The 15,252-nt window shown below is 41.0% G+C and overlaps 1 protein-coding gene across 4 annotated transcripts in view; it reads right to left on the reverse strand.

The window, feature by feature from the left end:
• Window positions 1-15,252, reverse strand: part of GRIN1 (glutamate ionotropic receptor NMDA type subunit 1) — a 778,837-nt gene that overhangs the window by 332,883 nt on the left and 430,702 nt on the right. For all 4 annotated transcript variants that reach the window (XM_078642154.1, XM_078642156.1, XM_078642155.1 and 1 more), the window contains exons 13-14: window positions 9,023-9,141; window positions 738-850 (exon numbers count right to left, since the gene is read on the reverse strand). In XM_078642154.1, the coding sequence (XP_078498280.1) occupies window positions 738-850; window positions 9,023-9,141 (232 nt within the window). The remainder of the gene's footprint in view (window positions 1-737; window positions 851-9,022; window positions 9,142-15,252) is intronic.

Raw genomic sequence — 15,252 nt, forward strand, 5'->3', positions numbered from 1 at the left:
ATTTTTTGTGGTGTTTCCACTGTGTTATTGTAATTAAAGAATGCACAAGTAGCTTACCAATTGCCTCTTAAGTTAAGCCAGGCTGCTCAGTGCCAAGCTACCAGAGAGTGAGTACAGGTTATTTTAGAGTGTGCATCTGACTTACCCTGACTAGGATTGAGGCTCCAGCTTGGACAGGGTGTATACCCTGCCAACCAGAAACCTCCATTTCGAACAGAGCCATACTCACATGGCTTATGTAAAGTTATTTATTTAATCAGTGTACCTATTTAACCCCATGCGTTTTGGCTTTCTAGCTGTGCTTAAATCAGACTGTTAATGACTTTCACACATAACAAATTGCATGATGTAACACTTAACATTAATAAAGAAGGGAAAGGGATCAAAACCCGCACAAAGTTGTGCTTCACTTAATTCATGCCCCCTCGCCACAATGAACAGTGATAATGTATGTATCTATATATGTGACGGTCAGAGGCAAATTTACAGCCTATAAGTGGTAGGAGATATTGTTCAATTCTAAGCAATAAATAACATTTTGTATTGGGAGCATCAGTACATATACAATTGTGTATAAGCATGTATCAATTCCATAAGGCTAATAATTGCCACTGTTAGAGAATCATTGGCTCTTTCCCACACTCAAGAAAGGTAACATTCTATTTACAGGCTCTTACACTGAACATATTATATGCTAATGATGGATATACTGTAGCGGTTACACATTTATTTGTTACCTTCGCCTATTCCAGAATTCAGCAGTACACCCCAGGAGAACCACATCGCTGAAGACAGTGTCAAAGCATCTTCTTCTTCTTCCTCGCTGTTTACTTTAAATCGCCCGAAAGGACTGAAAAAATAAATCATAATTTATAATTAAGACTTTATGGTAATAAAGCATGTATTTAATAAAGGAAATATATACAATTGAACTAGTCCATCCTTGTTTTGTTATTTGGAATTATAGGCAGAGATTTAAGAGTAAAAGCTATATGAACAGATGCTGTGTTACCCACACAACCTTCACCAGGACTAGAAAGTGTGTTGTAATCTTTGACTTGTTATCACATTGGTTCCACAAATCAATCCAGTTGTGGAAATCGCATGTGTTGCTTCTAATGGCAAACAAAGTATGTTTTTGCTTTCATCCTGCTTCCCCTGCTTGTCATAAACACTGGGTGCAACATTCAAGATTCTTGCATGCCGCTTTTTTCAAGACAATACATCGCACCCTCAGTCTTTCCAGAATGTTCCTGTTTATCCTGTCTCGGGCAGTGGTAGGATCTAAGATTTGAATCCTGGTCACTTGAGTATGTAGGACTGTGATGCCAACCTCCTCAGCATCTACACCTGGTGCAGACACATGAGGTCCCAGAAAACCTGCGTACTCACCTCAAAATGGTATAGCAGAGGAGACCCTTGAAGATCACATTAGATGCCTATCATTGCTTGATAGAACAATGACACTCACCTTCTTTTTCCAGAAGCATCTCAAATCATACAGAATTAGATCTGAGTGTACGAAGTTAATTTCCCTATTCCGGAAGGAAGTTGGATTGTTTACAACTTCAGTGAGGATTCCTACAATGCAGGATTGGAATTACAAGTTAATTACATTTGCTTCTGCATTGTAGGATCCTCACCGGTAATCACAAATGTAGAAAAGAGTTGCAAGTATATTCCTCACCGGAAATTCAAGTATTTTCCAGTAAATTTGCAAGACTGTGGCCAGACTAAACAATCTAAAATCTTAACCAAAGAGATTCTTAAGGCAATTCCAGATATTTAATGTAATTTCCATTGAAATGAATGGGCACTTCATGACGAGTTACCCTTGTCATTAGCATCCAAGAGGTTAAAGCTGCCAGATCAACAATTACATTTGCTTTATTGTTTTCCTCTAAACAATGTTTGGTGAACATGTGAACCGTTTTCCATGTAGCAGGCTTACAGATTTCAGAAAAAGGAAAGCTTGTCAACCAAGCAGCTGCAGAAGTTTTCCCTCTTGTGGAATGTGTTTTTGGTTTACCAGTCAAATACTTGTTAGCCTGTTGCTAACAAAATACTATGTAGGTCAGTATACATCCAGCATTGGTTTGTTTAGTAGACGTCATCTCAGTAAGGAGAGGTCCATAAATTACATATAAATGCGTAGACTTTCATATGTTTTAGGTTCTCTCTAAATAAAATTTCATCACTCTCAGAATTTCTAGTGAGTGTATTGTTGTTATGGTTGGGGTCGAAGGGGTATTGAGAAACACTTGTTTAATAGTGGAATAGGCTAACTGATAAGAAATCAGAGATAAGATTGTGTAGAAAATTGTGATGAGTCACTAAAACTATCCAATTGTGATGAAAAACACTATATGGTTCAATAGCAGATAAAGCGGACAGTTCCCTAACCATTCAAACAGAAGTGATTGCAACTGGAAAAGCTACCTTCCAAAAAAGGTGCTGCAATGATGCCTTAGGGTTAGGCTAAAACGTTGGAGCCATTAATTTGGATAACACCAAGTAAGGTTGCCATGGAGTAGAAGGCTGCTATCATCTTCCAGGGTAGAGTTTCTTCAGTCCTTCCAAAAAGTCGTTCATCACTGGGTCTGTAAAAAAATATCGTTTGCCTGGCCTTTCCCTTTAAGCTGTGATGGCAACAAAATACTTTTATTGAAGAATACAGCAACTTCGATTTAGCAGCAGCAAATGATAAGATATAATGGCATATTCTTGTGGGATCATAGTTATTCTGTAGACAACCATCTCCACTTAAAACCTCAGGATGTTCTTGTGGAGGGCCGTTTGGCTTCTTTTAGAATGTTCATACATTCCTGAGACAGACCTAGGTGTCCATATTTCAGGAGCCCAGGAGCCTTCCAACCAAATTCTATGGTTGTATGTTGTGGTGATGGATCTCCCCCAACATCTTCCATAGCAGATTCAACGGCATGGTAATTTTGTGTATCGTCTTGGTCTTACTGACAGATCAAGAAGTTTCAAGACCACCACTACTGCAATAATTCTCTGGCAATATGTAGCATTTTCACATTGCAGTACTGATGGAATTAGTTGTAAAGGTGGAAAAGCATACTGAAATTTGTTGGTCCAATTCTTCAAATGGGTATTGCTTATTGACTCTGGTTCCCACACTCTTGACACAAAACCTCAGCATTTTGCACTTTTCATTTGTTGGGTAGTGGATTCTTTACATTTTCTACAACAGATAGTACATTTTATTGTCGATTGAGATACCAAAACCAACACATATGAAAACCAAGAGATAACTGTCCCCAAGTTCATAGCAAACATTCTGTTTAAGAACACTCTTCAGCAAGTCTTCTACAATGTTAAACACTTATGTGGATTTTATGAAAGGTTTGGATCTCTGTACAAATGAATCCAAGTAATTTGTTTTAATTGCTGCGCTAAAACTCAGTAAACCACCATCCTTTTTTATCTCAAATCGGAAAGTGGCACAGACAGAGTCTTGCCCATACCTAGGAATCACTTTCGACTATAAGGCATCTTGGACGAGTATGGTAGAGAACCGTGGAATTATGTTAGAAAAGAGCACTAATGCTATTCACTCTTTCTCAAATAAGCTGGGAACAAGAAACCCAGACATTTTAAGAAAGGTTTATGGGGCTAAATCTAGAGCAGTAGCCACATATAGTGCAGGGGTGTGGGGCCATGTTGACGCAAAGGTATAATTGATTGGATAAATGTTGCTCCCATCCTCTTATTGCACTCAGTTTGGCGTAGAGACACAGTGTCATTGACCCAACAAATAATACAGGATTGCCTATCCCTTGAGTATAAGGAGAACATTTTAGGGCTAAAGTATGTGAAAGATACTTTATACACTCTTGATTTAGGTAGCTTATTTGAATCACCAGAAAAATGTGTCTCTGTCTCAAAACAAGTACTAAAGACCTGTTTTATGATCGCTTCTAAAGGAGGGAGATTGAATGTACAGCATAATAAACATACAGTTAGAGAATATATTGAAGGGCCATTACAAGATGAGGGAATATCCCCCTATCTGGAGTTTGTAACAATCCCACTGCACAGGTTTATTTTGCTAAGGTTTCGGGTCAATTATATCCCTTGCATACTGGGCCACCCTGCTGGTATCTTTTCTTCGAACGATCTCCCGTGTTGCCCATGTGATGACACTTCACGACAGTCTGATTTGCACATTGTTTTGTTCTGTAAATTTTATTGTAACCAACAGAAAAGGTTTTTAATTCCGCTTTTACGTAAGCACAATTTTAGACAATGTTTTTTGGCTCTGTATTTTTTACGTATGCTGCCTGATCCGCTAACCTGTTACAGTGTTGCCTCTTTTTTATGTATGTGTCTCAAATCCAGGAAATCATTTATTGACTGATACTGATGAATTGCTTCTTTTAACATTTTTAACAGTGATGTATATTAACTTTTATGATTAACTTGTTTTAATTGAATAAAGTAATTTTGATGATGAAGTGTTCTACATGAGAACACTACATGAAACCCAACACATCTTCCCCTTATACAAATTATAAACAGAACGTAATTGAAAGTCCAAGTACATAAACCAATCCAAATGCTATCCTTACTGATTCAGATGAAGACAGGACACTCACACCTAATGACCAAAATACCAACACACACACATAAAAGCAGGCAAATATACTTCTCTTGTTAAATATTCCCTTAAGATCCTTGGGGGATGGCATTCACTTGATGGCTTTCTCATAACACTCATCAACAATGCACTCAAAGTATCCTCTCTAGATGATCTTCTCAGGTCACCGGGGTTCTTATGTGCAGACAACTCCACATTTTCCATTTTTACAAAAACTGAAGAAATAACTGACAATCTTTTCTTGTTCCAATGTTTCCCGTCATCCAGTTCTACAGCACTCTTCTCAACATGCACAGCCCTCTTTGATGATGAAAAACAAAAGGATCCCTTTTTATGGAGACCAGGTAATTTTACTCTTACTATTCCCCCGCTGTCACCATTAATCTAATACCATTCACTTTCTCATACTTCTTCTGTGCTAATTCTAACCTCATGTGTATCAATAGACATTTCACCCTTACCCATCTATAATATGTTCAATTTAGAACCAGGATGTATTCCTCTCAACAACACAGAATGTGACACTACTGTATTAGCTTTGGGTGTGGTGCAAATTACCTAGAGAAGTTTTTCAATTCACCCACCCAATCTAGACTATTTACTAAAGATAAATGCAGTTTTTAATTTGAGCCAGTGGTTGCTGGTGTCACGCCGCTGGTGTCCCACTTGGCATAACTCCCTGGGATGAGGGGGTGGGCCTACATTGGAGAAACCATTGGCATCTCCATGTTGGTGGGGAATTTTGGGCCCCAGAATTGTCTTTGCAGAAACATATGATGCCCAATCCAAGATGGCCACCTTGCTTTCTCCACTCACCTGAAGGCTCCCAATCCAAAATAGCGGCACGCTGTTTCTTGACATAATTTCCTGTTTGCAAGGCGAATAAGGGAGTAAGGGCCATATATTTCAACATCCTGATTTGCGATTCTCAAACAGCGATTTTTTAGAATTCGCTATTTGAGAATTGCAAATAGGGATGTATGTAAAAAATCGCAATCTTTTAGCTATTTCATAATATTCCTTAATTGCGATTAACAAATTGCGAATTGCACATACATGCCCTAAGGGCATGTATGTGCTTCACATTGCATTTTGAAAAAAGTGCATTTTTCAAAGAAATTGCAAATTACCAGAAAAATCGCAAATTACCACCAACTTGAAGTTGGTGGTAATTTGCGATTCCTTAAGGTCAAATTGCACTTTTTTGATGCTTCTTACATTGCATTTAAGGAATCGCAAAATTTGCGATTCCTTAAATGCAATCGCAAAATAAGGAATCGCAAATTTTGCGATTCCTTATTTTGCCTTAATACATACCATTTGGCACAATTGCATTTGCAAACGCCGATATTCTGCGAATTTCGGCGTTTGCGAATGCAATTTTGCTTGATACTTATGGCCCTAAGTCCTTTCTTACTTGTGTTGCAACACTTCCTTGTGCTATCGGTGTGTTTCCTTGCTCCTGAGTCCTTTCCCGGAAGTTTCTAGAATTACTTTAGAGCATGGGTGCCCTGGTGCTTCTTTTTCTAATTTATACTTTCAAAAGTCCTATGTGGTTCATAGGACTTCTGCGATTTATAAGAGGACTGGCATTCTGCATAAAGTTCGAATCTGCATAGAATTACTTTAGAGCATGGTGGTCCTGGTGCTTGTTATTTCAATTCCTACTTTCAAAAGTCCTATGCTCCACTTCAGACTTTTTAAAGCAAAAAAATGGAATAACGAGCACTAGGAAATTCCAAAAACATATATATTCATCAATAAGGTCACTATTATGCACACTGTTCTGGCACCTTACACCCTCACACTATTAAGGATAAATACTAAAGATCATCTGGCACCTTAACGCCCTCACACTATTAAGGATAAATACTAAAGACCATGAGTAGGAATTGCTCACAGTTTGCTGTGTTCTCGCTTTTTGTGTAAGGCACTATACACTAGGGTGTTTCAAATGTTTAAGGCTAGCAATTAATATATACTTTGTTATTTTGAGCCTTGAGACAGCTCCCAGCTTTCAGGCAACATAGGCGGCAAAACAAGTGTTGGTTGTTTTAATTCACTATCAGCTGTTTTTTTATCATTATCAAGGCGAATTACAGCTGTACTTCATTAGTTATCGAGGAAGAATATGAAAAAACAGAACTCTGTGATAGTAACAGGCTATATTTGGTTTATTATTTTAAAACAATACACAGGAAGACGTGATTTATAATAAAGGAGAGATTTGATAAGATGCGATTCTGTGTTGCTTAAAATACAAAAAAATTAATTAATAACTAAAATAAGCAAAAACAATTGTATTTGTGAATTTTTGAAAATAGTTGTATTGAAGACCCTAATACCATTTATTTCAGAAGCATTCTTTTTATGCATATATGCAGTACCTAAACGTTCTGATATAACTGAACAGTGACAGACTGTTTCTATTGAGGACACTACAAAAAGTGTAATAAGTTTGGGAAATATACACTGACTTTAGTAGACTTCAAATTAATCAAGAGGAGGAGTTACCCTAACCCTCATAAGAGTATTAGATGTGTTCCCATGAAAATGTGCTAAATGGAAATATCAAATGTATTATAGAGTAGGATAGAGTAAGTCAAGCCTGAAGCTGTATGTACATTTTCAGAATTGTGACTGAAAGTCCGACTTTACCATTAAAGACCTTTTCATTACAATTCTATAGCCACCAAACTCATCTGTCTACCTGCTCCCAATTGGAAGTTACAGCTTATTAAATTTAATAAGGTAACTTCAATGTTTTCCGAATAAAGAGAGGGAGGCCTTGCAGTACTGAAAAACAAATTTAAGGGTGTTTCACTTCCAGGACGTGTAAAATCTGAAAATACATGTTGTACTTTTAAATACATGTCGCCCTGCCCTCTGGGCTATTCAAGGCTACCCTAGGGGTTACTTATATGTATTGAAAAGGAAGGTTTGGGCCTGGCAAAAGGGTTTTTGCTAGCTCTTAATGACAGTTTAAAATTGTATACAAAGGCTGCAATGGCAGGCCTGAGACATGTTTAAAGGTCTACTTAAGTGGGTGGCACAATTAGTGCTGCAGGTCCACTAGTAGCATTTAATTTACAGATCCCTGGGCATGCATAATACCACTTTACTAGGAGCGTACAAGTAAATTAAATATGCCAGTTGGGTGTAATCCAATTCTACCATGTTTAGAGGAGAGAGCACAAGCACGTTAGCACTGGTCCCAAAGGCCAACAAAAAATGGTTGAGAAAACGGGAGGGTGAAGGTAAAATATTTGGGGATGACCCCAGAGAGAGGGCAAAGTCCAACGCTATCTGATTCTGAAAGAAATTACTCTGCCCAAGAAACAAAACACTTGGCTGTGAAAAAGCCTGTACTGCATGGAGCCATTTCCTAATGGGTGCCTGAGAACCTTTTAAAATCCGAGCAGATCATCTATAATCTCCAGTGCCTCAGAAATATGCAGTGTAGAAACAGTTCTCATGCTAACTTTTTTTTAAAGGTATGACATCTGTATTACCTAGATTACAGGCACTAAGAAAACTTTAGCAGATGCTCTGTCACAAAAAAAGAGCATTTTCAGTCAGAAAAATATTTAAAGGCACTCTTAGTCTTAAAAGACATCCAGTGAAACCAATAAAGGTTCAATTTTGGAAGGATTTGCAATTCCAAATAAATCAGACAGAGCTCCGTTCCCCAGGGTCTCGTTAACTGGAGTTAGAAAAAATAACTGGCCAAATTAACATCTATGAGGCATGATGAGGGACAGGAGGTACAGTGAGGCTCTTAAAGGCACAGTGCCAGTTTTTGTTTGCCTTTCCTTTGCAGACTATCTGCTAACATACCTCTTCATTTCCTTTCTTTTTCCTTTCTGAAAAACATTTGTGAAAGATGTTCTCCAGTCACTTTTATTTATTTAGAGACTATTTTATTAAAATTAGACACTTTTATAAAATGAAAATTAAATCAAATCTGTAAATTTTGAGCCTTTTTATAGGCTACAAACATATACTTTCATTATTATGGCACTCCTTCCTAAAGAAAAACACTGCACAGTTGTACTCATGTATATGTTTGTTTATGTCTTTGTTGAAGTTCTCCGGTAACCCATGTGTAGGTCGGACTATTCATTGCTTATGACTATTGATGAGTATCCCCTGGAAGAAATCTCCTCATTTGAATCATTGATCCCAAATCAAGTCTGAGCGCAACTGTAACACTTCTTAACTGGCTGATAAAGGCTTCTCTGGTTGTTTTATTATTTCTAGGAAATAAGCAGTGCCTGAAAATATCACAGTAGTCCCCCCAGCTTTTTTTATCATGTTTGATATTTATAAAGGACAACTATTCAAACTTATACAAAAACATGATAGAAAGACACGGTACACCTCTACAATAGCACTCACCTAAATCGGTCAAGTAGATATAACATCACAGCAACAACATGCACCGAAAGTCCAACGAGAAGCCACAGAGTGCTCTGAAAGGGCTGCATAAATGAGTCCAAAGTACTCCTGGGAATTTCCTAGGAGAGCAATACATTAATATTCAGTGAATTAAAACCAGACATGAAACATGGCATCCACTAATCATCTTAAGAAGCAGACTTCGAAAAAGTATACAATATACAATACCCTACATCTTTATTTCTATTAAAGCCTGAGTAGCCTCCGAGCACTCTATCCTTATGTTGACCAGGGGATTCTCAGAGCGCTGAATTGTTATGCATCTTTATATGACCCTGCGAATTCTCACAATAATGCGTTCTCATAAAAGGCCAATAACCCTCACAGCACTGCATACTTAACAATCCCAAGTACCCCGCAGCAATGCATTCCTATGTAATTTTGAAAAACCAGGGATTACTTCATCCTTACTTTAGCATTCGAACCTTCACAGTATTGCATTCTCCTCACAGCACTGCAGTCGTATATGAGCGCGGGAAACCCTCACAGGACTGCATTGTTATAAGAGCATTAAGATTCTCCCATCACAGGTTCCATATATGCACCTGAGACTATATGCACAGAACTTTATCCTTGGCAGGGGCGACTGGTGTTCATGGGCAGTTCTCAGGGCCGTTTCTAGGTGTTTTGCCACCCTAGGCGAGAATTGAAAAATGCCGCCCCCTCCCTTTTACTACCATCACTCTTCCCCCCTGTCATCCAGGCTAGAAGAATTAATGCATTAGATATATAGACTAGCTTACCAAGGCATGACAGCATACAGTTTTGTGGGTGCCCCACAATCACATCATCTTCTGTGGCCCATGGGTAAACATCTGACACCTTCACTCTTGATGAAGACCATAGCACCCTCTACAGACTTCAAGGCACAATAAACAGGAGATGACTACTATCCAACAGCATTAGTCAATGCTCCTTATTTTAAAGACCTTAGAATGGAGAATTCTCAGATAAACTATGTTGAATCCTTTGCTGATACCTGCTGCAGGTTTTTCACGGATTTAAGATAAAAATACATTAGTCCAAGAGGCCGACTTGCCCAACCACTTGTTTCTGTATGGGTTAGGAGCTCATGTAATGTGTGAATTATGTGAATGACATTTCATTTATACCTTGTAACCAACGGGGTGGGCTAGGGTTTCAGGTCCTAGTCTAACTGCAGATGCTAAGCTCCAGTCGGAGTCTTGAGGCTTGACTCAAAGGGCACCACTTAACAGTCCATGTTCTGAGGAGCCTCAGCTCAGGATTGACAGGTGTTGGAATGCTTTTCGGATCTGCTAGGCTCAATCCCATTTTAAAATGGACCATTTGATCAAAATGTATTTCTTTTTTTACACTGCCTAGATATGTTTTCAATCACTCTTCTATAAAACAAAGTTTGGATTTTATTTTTGGCATTCTACATTCCTGAAGCACACTCAAAATACCCCTCTACTGCAACACCCGAACAGAATAGATGTACTGCAACAAAACACTAACAGAATGGCTGTACTGCAACAATAACAATAACTGAATAGATGTACTGCAACAAAAACACTGGGTACATGTACAACGGGATGGCTCATTTTTCTTGGGTAGGAGGACAAGAGGGTACATAAGAGCCATCTTCAAATGTCCACAGTTATAGCACAGTAGTCTGACATATACACACACAAACACATTTGGTGTACTTTGGTGCTACAGGCAGCAATAGAGTCGTTTCTTGCTCTGATGAGACCCAAGTGTAGCTTGAAGGCCTAATACTAGTCCAGTGGTTACAAAATAATCAAATGTACATCAGAAATGTGCAAGCCTCTGTCACCCAATAGCCCAGCTTGTACTATGTATAGTCTATGGCAGCATCTAATGTTTCTGTCCGAGACATGTACAATGGTGAGAACACTGATCCCTCGTGGGAAGAATCCAGTGATTTTTGGCGGAACGATAGAAGAGAGACTGCTTTCAGAAGACCATTTCTTTTTTAGGCACTGAGACCTGTCTTTCATTTTCAGACTTTGACCCAGAGATCGAAATCAGAAAGGCTGAAAAGGGAGAAAAGAGGAGGAAGAGAAAAATGTGGAAACAGCAACAAAGGGAGTGGGAGGGCTGAAAAAAGAGCCTGCAAGAGTACTATAAGGAGATGGGAAGTGTAGGGTGGGGGAAGAAAGAGGCATGAGGGACTTGGGAGCCTTTGTATCCGGCCTTTGGATAGCTTTAACGAAATACTTGGGACGCCGTCACCCTCAACTTTATTTTTTCATTTCTAGAAAATGAACCTGTTTGGTATACTTCATCAGAAACAGGCCAGCATGGGACAGAGCTGCACTTGAGATGAGAGACGAGGGAGGACACAGACCTGCCTTGGATTCAGCACATGTTTGCTGATGGCCTGGCTGGGTCTTGAAGCTATACCCCTCTCATGGCCGAGTGAGCCGTGTTACAGCACAGCTCCATTCTTGAGAAGAAGGGGAGAGGGTGGGACTTCGGCTCGTAAAGGGAAATGGGCCTGCTCAAACCCCTGCCCTCCCATCTCTGGAAACAGTAGCAGCCGCCATCTTGTCCTCCTTCAAGCAAGGGAACTTTGACCCTCAAAAAATATACTAATTGCCCCTCCCAAAAGGAGAAGCTAAAGATTTCATGCGGTCCTCTGGTCAAGACTCTGCGGTGGAAAAAGCTTATTGGCAAGTAGCTATCCGTCTTGTAACGCTTAGGTAAGTAGGCACCGAAGGCAGATACAGCGAACACCAGGCCTACTTGGTTTTGCTCACACTGGCCCACTGCAACATCCTAGTCCCAAGCGTCGAACACAGGTGGACTGTTGCCCAAGGCAGCCCTGGAGGTCAACAATGTAGGCCCAGGAAGGACCGAAGAAGGGCAACATTTCGGAATGAGATCAATGTGCATGCAACGCACCGAAATGGCAACCAGCCAGTAACTGTCCGAAAGTGGTGATGTGGCTCCTGCCCCCAGACCTATCCTGCACACTACTGCCCTCGTATTGTGACTCTCCTGCTTCATCCTTCTTGGTTCGCTATGTACTCTACGCCCATTTTTGAAAAAAAAATCACCACTGGACTTACAAAGTGTCTCTTGGTCAGCAATAGCAACCCCATGCTTTATTCAATCTTAAATGTGTTACAATCCTATTCATACACAATATCATCTTTAAGCAATAATGCTCCAGCAACGTAATAAGGATACAAATAAAAAAAGACGACTCTCCTCTCGAGTTCGTTTTATAATCAAAGGACATTTCAGTGTAAGCACAAAGCCAGGTCCACGGGCTTTGTCAGTGCTTATCTGTCAGAGCGGTTTCTGGTTTTCTTTGCCTTGCTTGAGCGGCCTTGAAGCGTCATCTGTCATCTGTCAGGGGGGAGGCAGGGCCCCCTCTCTGTGACAGCTTCTATTGCTCCAGTTACCCAATCCCATCGAAACATTTCTTCTTTGGTAACGTGAGAAACAAGTGCCCATACTTGCACAGATTTTCTCCCCCTATCGCAGTTACCAAATAGAATGGCCAACCTGTCTTCAATTGCTAATAAGGGTGCCTGGTTGGTGGCAGGCCTGCTCTTGTTGCGCGCTGTGCTACAGCAGAGGGCCTTTCAAGTGAAATACAGGGTGTGATGCCGGCGCTGCCACAATATCGGAAAGGGCAACATGACATTGCACCTGGACGGCGGATCATGGGCCCCTCGTAACACGGTTCGCTAGGGGCCTGCACAACCAAACAGAATCAGGAGTACTTAATAACATGTTCTACATACCATACTGCGCACTGCATTTGAAAGAAATGCAGTCTGCAGAACAATAAATACAATTAATAGATGCTAAGGAGAAAATAAACGCTTCAGGCGAAGGAGGATAACAACTTCCAGGGGCAAGGGCATTGTGTCTTTCTCAAAGTGTGCCGTATTATCCCCCCCCATCCCCTTTCTCATCCAGCTTTCCATGAATACTGCCACTCGGATCTTACCTGGTTGTGCAGAGCACTCTCGCTCTGTCCGGCGCCCTCATTCTTTGCTGGAAGCTTCTACGTGAACAAGTCCAGATGTCTTGTGATTGCTCCAGCCCTGGATCTTTGAGGCAATGTTAAATGTCTGTGCACTGCCCCCACCCTTGGCGCTGAACGTGACTTCACGTCACGTCGAACTGTAGAAGGCGCTCTACCACTACCCAATGCGCTTACGAGCTCGAAGGGTGGCCGTTCGAGGATTTCCAAAACATGGTTTTTGCCGCCCTCACCCTTTTGCCGCCCTAGGCGGCTGCCTAGTTCTGCCTAATGGTAGAAACGGCCCTGGCAGTTCTGGGAGTTGCCATGTCACCCTCTGGGAGGAAGCAAGAGCAGGGAAAGTAAACACAGAGCAGCTGAAAAGAAATGGCTGCTCTAAGGCAGTGTGCTGAATCTCTTGGGTGAACTCTAGTGAACTTTGCAGATGTCGTACTGCACAAGCGCCAGCTGGGCAGGTTTTCTTCAACCTGCAGGCACAAGCTACAGAAGTGACATCACATGAGAGGGAGTGCTGAATTAGAATGCCATGAATCCGGTTGCTTTTGGTATGCATGAACTGTGGCCTTGGCAGGCGTTAAAAAACTCCATTCACTTCAATGGGTGGAGCAGGCCGATGAGGGAGGGGTGGCAACAATTTGTTGATTATCGCAGAGGGACAGGCTTTAGGAGGGGATGCAGGGGCCATGTGTTTAGTGCTGCATTTTGTTTCACTTCAAAAAAACATATGGAGCTGGGCTCCTTATCTTGAGTGTAGAAGCAAAGAAAGGAACCAGCTGCGGACAACAATTGCACTAGTGGACTAAAAGATAAGTGTGCAGTTAACCCTCTGCATCAGGGGCATCATCACCACCCACCCTCATCCCACCCGCATCCCTGTTTAGCAGCTACAGAGGGAGTAGGGTTCTTGATAGGCCTCTTCTGTCTGCAGCTTGGCAGACAAAGGATCATATTGAGGGAGGAAGGCAGGCAGGCAGGCAGGCAGGCAGGATGGATGGATGGATGGATGGATAAAATGGTGGATGGATAAAATGGTAGATGGATAGAAGCATTGATGAATGAGTGAAAGGATGGATGGAAGAATGGACAAGTGAAAGGGAGAGAGGGTGTATGAGTGAAATAGTGGAAGGCTAGGTGAAAAGGTGAATGGATGGAGGAGTGAATTGATGGATCAATGGATGATGAGAGAAAAGATGAATGGATGGAGTGAAAATATGAATGGATGAGTGAAAGGATGGATGAGTGAAAGGGTGTATGTAAAGATGGATGAGTAAAACAATGGATGGATGAGTGAAAGCCACAGTAAATGTATGTATTGATGAAAGGATGGATGGACTAGTAATAGGGTCAATTGATGGATGGATGAATAGATGGATGTGTGAGTGAATAGGTAAATGGAGGGATGTATGAGTAATTGGATGGGTGGATGGATGGATGGTTGAAAGGATGGATGAAAGGACGCTGGACAGGTGAAAGGATGGATGATTGAGTGGATGGATTGGTTTGATAGATGGTTGTCCCTGACCAGTGGTGGCTCCACAGCTACACTACAGCCTCCTTGTTTTGTGGTCCATTTTCATTGTATCAAGAGAATAATTGTTACCTGTTGGTACAATAAAAATAAAATGCAGACCTGCCTCGGGTCCAACAACAAAAGGAGGCAGCTAGTGACATTGTTTGATTGCTGACACAGGTGCATGAAGGTGCCTACGCCATTCCAGCACTGTGAGCATGTGTGTGTGACTATATGTGTGAGTTAAAGTAAAAAGAAAGAGTCAGTGAAGGAGTAAGTCAGAGTGAGTGAGAATGAGTGACAATAAAGATGAGTACATATGAGAATGATTGTGAGTGAGGGAGAGAGAATGACAGTGAGTGTAAGTGAATGTTACTGTGTGTAAGGCACAGTAGGACTGAGTAATCCAGAATAAGGGAGAATTAGTGGGACTGAGTGAGACAGAGTGGGTCAGAATAGAATGAATGAGACAGCGTGAATTAGTGAGACTGAGTGAGTCAAAGTGAGACAGTAAACTTAGGGGGTTATTTACTAGAGGCCTGAGCCACTGGAGCATCACTTTTTTAGACTCTCCGGTGGTGCAGGCCTCTCAATCATATCTATAAGGCGACACAAAGCCACCCTGTGTGACTCTGCATGGCCTCACAGATATGGAGTAAGACAAGGCAGAGC

Source organism: Lissotriton helveticus, chromosome 5_1 (genome assembly GCF_964261635.1).
Source record: "Lissotriton helveticus chromosome 5_1, aLisHel1.1, whole genome shotgun sequence".
In the NCBI taxonomy this organism is placed as follows: Eukaryota; Metazoa; Chordata; class Amphibia; order Caudata; family Salamandridae; genus Lissotriton; species Lissotriton helveticus.